We start from the raw sequence: 8,940 nt of genomic DNA, 5'->3' as shown, positions 1-8,940 counted from the left end.
TATATATATATATATATATATATATATATATATATATATATATATATATATAGGTAAAGAGTGAAAAAGACTAAACAAAAGTGAACTCTATAAAAACAATATGTGTAACAGTGTAAGAGAGAAGGTTATTATCAAGACAATAAAAAACCATAAAGAATGAGCCACTCTCATCAAAATTCATTTAACATAAAGGCTAAAGCAAGTAAAGTATGATTCATACGGCGTGTGCATATAATTCATTGAGATATATAAATGTATTATTTGAGAGAAGGATTGAACTATTGAAGTCTCTCCAGCTGATCGTGTATATATATATATATTTAAAAGAAAAAAGAATATTAGCATGCAGTGTGTAACACTTCATTGTGATATAAATATATAATTGAGTTTATTAGCATCCTATTCTTAACAAATTAAATCATTTTTCATACAAAGTTTATTACAATCCTCTTAACTTGTTTCTTATTTTTGGATAACAACATATCATCATGTGATAAAAATACGTTTTCATTTAGAAGGTCGGGTGTAGTAGCTAGAAGAGCAAGTTAAAGTGCATATTTTTTGAAGGCTTCCAGTGGCGTTTCCTTTGGTTGATGAACCAGTTGTTAATTTGTTTTCTATCCAATCCTGTTGATGCTGCCAAAACAACCTTCTCTGCTTCCTGCATCATATATGTATATATACATTTGCAGATATTTCAACTAATTAATGTCATATCTGCAACGTAACAGCATTGATCACACAGCTATACTAGTTTATAAATATATAATATGCATATATATATATATATATATATATATATATATAAATAATTCACAAAAGAAGCATTACTCTTGGTCATTTCTTTTAATATATAGCTTAGTATGATATGATATATATGTTTGTAAGTAAGTACCGTTGGGTAAGGCCAATTGTAATGAGCAGACCACCAATCCAGCAATGCCTGTCTTGCATGCTGAGAGAGCTTTCCATTCTTCTTCCTCTGCGAAAATTCTTGCTTTAGGGAACTCATATATTCTCCATATTCCCGCATTAGTCTCTCCTTAATTTCGTGATCCCCAATACTACTTGCTGCTGCTGCTGCTGATGATGATATTGTCATCTTATCAGCCACGCCTACAACGAACAACATATATGCATGCATCATCATCCTATACTATCTATCATATCTTAAAGCTTGGTAGCTTCCCCAAACTGCATGCATGTACTACTGTTAATTAGCTAGCATATCATCTACATCATCAAAAGCATTGAGGAAAAGCAGTACGTGGATAAATCAAATAAAAGGCCAATGCCAAAGACTTTCTGGTCTAGTGGCATCCGTGTCCCCTTTAACACTCCCACATGGATGATGAGAGTGGGTTCGAGCCTCAGTGGAGGCAACTGTTGACTCTTTGTGCCACTAGTCTAAGTGACTTAAACACTACTAAAGCCTATAACAAATTAAAAGAAAACACAAATAGATCATAGCAAAACATTCATCATATCATAGACTCTTTGTGCCACTAGTCTAAGTGACTTAAACACTACTAAAGCCTATAACAAATTAAAGAAAACACAAATAGATCATAGCAAAACATTCATCATATCATAAAGTGACTTAAACACTACTAAAGCGTATAACAAATTAAAGAAAACACAAATAGATCATAGCAAAACATGCATCATATCATAAAAAAGTGTGTGTGTACATATTGCAGCATGCATGAATGTGTTGTGTGTGTATATATAGGCTAGGATGCAAATCGGCACCATGCCTCCATCACTCCATGTACAAACTCTAAATAAAAAGTTGTCGGGAACATAATGTTGATTTTGTACTCCATGCAAATTAAATTCAAAACCTTCAACATTTACTTTGGAGTAGTACCAAATATATATATAATTTTCCATATATATTTGTATGACTTAATTCGATCAAGAATAATATATTATTCAGTTTATGAATCCAATTCATCCACTTAGACGAGATTACCAAAAATATTTTATCATCTAAACTAAACATTAATATAATTACCCCATACATACACTTAATTAATTTAATTAATGTTAATCAAAGTTAGCCGTTCATGATTGTAAATTTATCATCATAAGATTTGTTTAATTAGCTACTTAGCTTGAAGGCTTACTTAAATATGCAGTCTATCTTTTATATATATGTGCGTCTGTGTGTATTATGATATTCTTGCACTAGAAGTTCGATCAGTGCTATTAAAAACAAAATCTCTACTAGAAGTTATATATAGTACCTCCTTCTACATACTCTCATTTAATTTTTGAAGTTACATTGCTCTTTTATTAACATGATATGGCTTGAGCTTCATGTAAACATGCATCTGCAGTAAACAGTGGGCGTATTGCATGCGTGCAGCAGCGCGCGCCTTAGAAATGGAAGGTAAAAATAGCGAAAGACGCACAGAATGAAATAATAGGACTTACTATAATTATATATATTCCAACATGCCAATGACCTTATAGTCAAGTAAGAAGTGACTCTCTTAAATGGAAAGTTGTAACTCGCAAGTTTGAGCCTCAGTACAACATAACGTAACCAGGCCAGATGTATTGCATTGAATTTTGTGTATGTATGTGTCTACTAATAGAGAGAGAGAGAGTACGTTAAGGAAGACAAGCAGATCAGATCCTAAATATTGAAGTAATTAACATGACAGACCGGCTAACTTGAAATTAAAATTTTATATATATATATATAATAATAATAATAATAATAATAATAATAAAACCCATCCAGCAGATCAGAGCAGCTTTAATTAATCATCTTTCATTCTGGCATCATATCAGATGTGCTCATACAAGATTCCTCTTGTTATCCAATTAAACAGCAAGATGGGACTTTAATGTAGAGAATGGGATTAACTTTGAGTTCCTCAGGTGCCACTTTGGTACTACTTTAATATATATATATATACACACATAAGAGATCAGATCAATTGTGGCAACTGCTATATGTGCACTGTATTAATTAATAAATTAAACTGTACTTACTGTTGTTTTTCTGACAAATTAAATTAAAGTTTGCACTCTTCATCTGACAACCTTGTACTTACAGTTTATTGGTCGTTGAGTTGATTCATCAACTTTTCAATTTTCGATCAGATTCTTAATTTATTTATAATGCGCATACACTTAGCTAATTAATTAACTGGAACCTTAACTGTAATGTACTAACGCTGCGGGCGCTTAGCTTATACGGAGTAGGTACTTAATTACTTAGCTAGCTAGCTAGGTTTTGAATTGGTTAGTTCCTGAATATAATGATGAGCTGAGCTGAGCTAGCTAAAATGCATCATATAATATCATGCATGTCCTTTAATTGGTATCTAATTAATGCCCCAATGCAATGGCAAATATAGCTAGTCCTAACAAACTATATATAATATGCACGGATGGGAGTATTACCCATATATCGGGCAGCGTGCAGTGGTTCAGAATTAAAACATTATCAGATCTGATCTGAGTTGGTACATACCATACATACGTACCTGAGATGATGTTGTGGGTTGTAGCGCTGCAAAGGTTGTGGAGTTGAGTTTGCATATTGCTGATGAACTCATTTGCTTCAACGAATGGCCTTTCAACACAAGACTTGTATTTCAGTAATACGTCACAATAAGTTTCCTACACCAAAAACCAACGAAACTAGATATGAGCTGAGATAGATCGTCCATCCTGCCTCCCGGCCTGCAGTACTAATTAATAATATACAAAATGTATGTAGTGCCGTCGTCAGAAGGAAGCTAGCCAACCATGAACTCATCCAGCTCGGGATCGGAGGAGAAACTTGTTGTTCCCCTAGTATCATCATTTTCATTGAGAATACCATCCATCTCTTCAGCTTCAGCTGGGGCTCCAACCTACAAACCAAACGGCCGGCCGGAATATATATATTTATATTCACAACATTTAATTAAGATCGATCGATCACGGCGTTAGCCGTTAGGGTTTAATTAGTGTACTATAAGTACTGCGTACAGTATGATATATGCAGATTAAAGGGGTATACTAGCTAGCAAGCTAAGGAATCATTTCAATTAAGATCGAATTGAAGCAAGCTAAAACATATGATCAATCGAGGTTTTGATTGATCTAGCTATCTGTCCATCCAAAAGTATATATATCGTATAGTATGTAGAGCGGCCTGTAGGTAGGGTACGTTTAATTACCTTGTAGAAATCGATGTAAGCTTGGAGGAGCTTAGGGTAAAGAGGGTGAGAAGAGATTTTGTGTTTTAAGCTGCTATTACTATTATTAGTCGCAGTGGCGGTAGTAGTAGTAGCCGCAGCTGATGTCACCGTCGTCAGTGGTAGTGGTTGTTGATGATGAGCTTCCTCTTGATGGACTACTACTACTCCCAAATTCGTAGTATTACTGCTGCACCACCTGCGGCCTCCCACCTCAGGCGGCGGAGATGAACCCCGGCCCCCCAATTCTGCAACATACTCCGATGATCCGGCGGAGAGAAATCCCGCCATCTCTGCACAACAACTACTACTTACTGCACCATAATAATAATCGTCGTCACTGCTAAAACACCACCTCACTCCGTACATTTCCTCCATTATATTCTATCATCAGCATATATATATATATATATATATGTGTGTGTACGACTCCTCCCTCAATTTATAGTTGATTAGGTCTTCATCTCCATCTCAGTTCCTAGCCAAGGGCTGGCTTAATTAGCTTGGTTAGGAGCTCAGTGACAATAATAATTTACCCTAATTAGCTTAAATTAAAACAGACAGGCCAGGAATCATATTTTAATTCTACGAATAATGATGGACGGTAATAATCATGTTTTAGATTTGCGCCAGGCCAGGTAGTGTTCGTTTTATTTATTTGAGATAGATCAGATAGAATTTGTCACTTTTATTCAAAGTTAATAAAAATTTAAAAGTTTTTACAACAGTTAAAATTAAAATTAAATGAGTAAATGTGCAGTACGTGTGTAATCCTGATATATATGATCGAGGCCCCGGTACTAATATATTATATATATAATAACCCCAAGCCCCCAACAAATTAAAACCTAGAAGGATTATTGCTAATTGTTAGTATATTAGTTCCTTCGCTGCGCTCCTAATGTCATGAGCTAATTAATCCCGTATCCATTGGTTCAAAATTATTATATCTATCAATAATGATTTAAAAAAGGACAACAATATTTGTTGGTTTTCTAAGTTATAAAGCTCTTAAAATCATATATCTTCTTAGTCTCGTCCACGATATTGTTTAGACGGGATTGTCCATTATATTTGTCACAACATGCATGGGATGATGTAAATGAGTGGAGCTAAATGAAATAAATAATTTTCCCAGTGAGCCAAACATTCTCCCATTCGATTTTAATAGTTAATTCTCCAAAGGAAGAATGCATTAGTACGAACTTTAATTTATATATACTTCCCCAGAATTTAAGCATACCTTTTATTCTTAATCAAACTAGTTGATCATTATTAATGCATAGTGGATATTAAAAATTCCATCCACTTAACCTAGGATACAGTGCACTAGTAGCTGTTGAATGATCATGTTTTCACTATTCCTCAATTATATATATATAATTTAATAAAGTGATATTGACTATGATTTTACACACATATATTTAGCAAGTCCGAACCAAGGTGCACTATGTATATAGTTTATATATTGATCAGTAATATACAACCAAATGCTATATTACAAAAACATTATATTTTTTTGACTAGAAATTTATTCACGGTTAAGTAACAATGTAACTATATATAGGCTTGTTTTAAAAAAATAAAAAAAAGTTTGAAGCGTTTATGAATAATAATATACATTTGAATTGGTAGAGATTATGAATTATATTCTATTGATGATGATGACGACACAAGCTAGCTGGCTAGCCATTAACATATATGTTATGAAACGAACTTTGCATATGTACGCGTTATGCATGAGGGCTAAACTAATTAATTAATTAAGCTTTAGCAAATGGCCACTTCGTTTCAGATAAGGGTAGCCCATCAAAAGTTTGGGCCTTCCTTGAATTGGTCTATTATATCTCATATCAATCATTATTGCATTGACCATAAATAAAAAGTACATTTTTAATATACTAAAAGTACATTATTTTTGTACTGAAAGTACATTATTTTAGGGTACATTATTTTTGTACTGAAAATACATTAGTTTATGGTACTATAAAATAATGTACTTTAAGTACAAAAATAATGTACCTTATATTTATGGCCACACAGCTATGTGGACCATGGTCCACACAATAATTTGCCATCTCATATTACCTCCCAAGTTATGTGACTTATATTGTGTGGTTGTAAATTTTATAAGGTACGATCCATTGATCCATTAAAGTTTTTTTTCTGTATAATAAAAATGTCAATGGATTTTTTTTATAAATAACTTGCTCAAGTCAAATTTGATAAATTGTGTGATTGAAACTATGTTTAGATGGTCAATTTTGATTCACTTTTGTGTAGTATGCATTATCAATATTATTGAAAATATTAAAGTGTCACACATATATTTGAATGTGAGGTTATCTTAAATTAGCTTAGACAATGATGCATGAGTCACTCTGTTTAATTTTTTTTCTGAGTTTTTTCCACTTTTGGTCCTATGACTTTAGTGTTTTCGTCAATTTAGGTACACGACTTTCATTTTGCCACTTTTAGTCCTTGACTTTAATTTTTTTGCCACTTTTAGTCCTTGACTTTGATTTTTTTTTCACTTTTAGTCCTTTCGGTCACCCGAGCGACAACTTTTAATCGAAATCAACAAATTGTTGTGCCATTAATGGTAAATAACGTTTAATGTATTTAGAGATTTATCAATAGCCAATTTTATACTTAATGGCACAATATTTTATTGATTCCGATTAAAAGTTGTTGCTTAAAAAGCGAAGCAGAACAAGCAAATAACGTTTCTTTTTCCTATTTTTTATCTGATTTTATTTATAAATATATTTATAACTTTATCAAAATACACTTTTACCCTTAATGGCACAACAATTTGTTGATTTCGATTAAAAGTTGTCGCTCGGGTGACCGAAAGGACTAAAAGTGAAAAAAAAATCAAAGTCAAGGACTAAAAGTGGCAAAAAAATTAAAGTCAAGGACTAAAAGTGGCAAAATGAAAGTCGTGTACCTAAATTGACGAAAACACTAAAGTCATAGGACCAAAAGTGGAAAAAACTCAGAAAAAAAATTAAACAGAGTGACTCATGCATCATTGTCTAAGCTAATTTAAGATAACCTCACATTCAAATATATGTGTGACACTTTAATATTTTCAATAATATTGATAATGCATACTACACAAAAGTGAATCAAAATTGACCATCTAAACATAGTTTCAATCACACAATTTATCAAATTTGACTTGAGCAAGTTATTTATAAAAAAAATCCATTGACATTTTTATTATACAGAAAAAAAACTTTAATGGATCAATGGATCGTACCTTATAAAATTTACAACCACACAATATAAGTCACATAACTTGGGAGGTAATATGAGATGGCAAATTATTGTGTGGACCATGGTCCACATAGCTGTGTGGCCATAAATATAAGGTACATTATTTTTGTACTTAAAGTACATTATTTTATAGTACCATAAACTAATGTATTTTCAGTACAAAAATAATGTACCCTAAAATAATGTACTTTCAGTACAAAAATAATGTACTTTTAGTATATTAAAAATGTACTTTTTATTTATGGTCAATGCAATAATGATTGATATGAGATATAATAGACCAATTCAAGGAAGGCCCAAACTTTTGATGGGCTACCCTTATCTGAAACGAAGTGGCCATTTGCTAAAGCTTAATTAATTAATTAGTNACTAATTAATTAATTAAGCTTTAGCAAATGGCCACTTCGTTTCAGATAAGGGTAGCCCATCAAAAGTTTGGGCCTTCCTTGAATTGGTCTATTATATCTCATATCAATCATTATTGCATTGACCATAAATAAAAAGTACATTTTTAATATACTAAAAGTACATTATTTTTGTACTGAAAGTACATTATTTTAGGGTACATTATTTTTGTACTGAAAATACATTAGTTTATGGTACTATAAAATAATGTACTTTAAGTACAAAAATAATGTACCTTATATTTATGGCCACACAGCTATGTGGACCATGGTCCACACAATAATTTGCCATCTCATATTACCTCCCAAGTTATGTGACTTATATTGTGTGGTTGTAAATTTTATAAGGTACGATCCATTGATCCATTAAAGTTTTTTTTCTGTATAATAAAAATGTCAATGGATTTTTTTTATAAATAACTTGCTCAAGTCAAATTTGATAAATTGTGTGATTGAAACTATGTTTAGATGGTCAATTTTGATTCACTTTTGTGTAGTATGCATTATCAATATTATTGAAAATATTAAAGTGTCACACATATATTTGAATGTGAGGTTATCTTAAATTAGCTTAGACAATGATGCATGAGTCACTCTGTTTAATTTTTTTTCTGAGTTTTTTCCACTTTTGGTCCTATGACTTTAGTGTTTTCGTCAATTTAGGTACACGACTTTCATTTTGCCACTTTTAGTCCTTGACTTTAATTTTTTTGCCACTTTTAGTCCTTGACTTTGATTTTTTTTTCACTTTTAGTCCTTTCGGTCACCCGAGCGACAACTTTTAATCGAAATCAACAAATTGTTGTGCCATTAATGGTAAATAACGTTTAATGTATTTAGAGATTTATCAATAGCCAATTTTATACTTAATGGCACAATATTTTATTGATTCCGATTAAAAGTTGTTGCTTAAAAAGCGAAGCAGAACAAGCAAATAACGTTTCTTTTTCCTATTTTTTATCTGATTTTATTTATAAATATATTTATAACTTTATCAAAATACACTTTTACCCTTAATGGCACAACAATTTGTTGATTTCGATTAAAAGTTA

At 31.8% G+C, this 8,940-nt stretch overlaps 1 protein-coding gene across 2 annotated transcripts; it reads right to left on the bottom strand.

The window, feature by feature from the left end:
* Window positions 1-338: 338 nt before the first annotated feature.
* LOC116022183 (homeobox protein knotted-1-like 2) lies at window positions 339-4,700 on the bottom strand. 2 transcript variants are annotated; one of them, XM_031262784.1, is made up of 5 exons: window positions 4,185-4,700; window positions 3,768-3,875; window positions 3,504-3,639; window positions 896-1,116; window positions 339-661 (listed from the first exon to the last, which is right to left on the bottom strand). In XM_031262784.1, exons 1-5 carry the CDS (start codon window positions 4,578-4,580, stop codon window positions 533-535), a joined length of 990 nt encoding a protein of 329 aa, XP_031118644.1. In that variant the 5' UTR covers window positions 4,581-4,700; the 3' UTR covers window positions 339-532. The 2 variants fall into 2 exon arrangements, with proteins under 2 accessions (XP_031118644.1, XP_031118645.1); XM_031262785.1 differs by lacking the exon at window positions 3,768-3,875.
* Window positions 4,701-8,940: the final 4,240 nt, after the last annotated feature.

Source organism: Ipomoea triloba, chromosome 6, assembly GCF_003576645.1.
Source record: "Ipomoea triloba cultivar NCNSP0323 chromosome 6, ASM357664v1".
Taxonomy (NCBI): Eukaryota; Viridiplantae; Streptophyta; class Magnoliopsida; order Solanales; family Convolvulaceae; genus Ipomoea; species Ipomoea triloba.
This window is presented reverse-complemented; position numbering and strand designations above follow the sequence as displayed.

Coding starts and splice junctions, on each gene's coding strand:
- LOC116022183 (XM_031262784.1), bottom strand. CDS start 4,580: ATGGAGGAAATGTACGGAGTGAGGTGGTGTTTTAGCAGTGACGACGAT. Junction 3,876..4,184: donor CTTACATCGATTTCTACAAG/GTAATTAAACGT, acceptor TTTGGTTTGTAG/GTTGGAGCCCCAGCTGAAGC. Junction 1,117..3,503: donor AACCCACAACATCATCTCAG/GTACGTATGTAT, acceptor TGTTCGTTGTAG/GCGTGGCTGATAAGATGACA.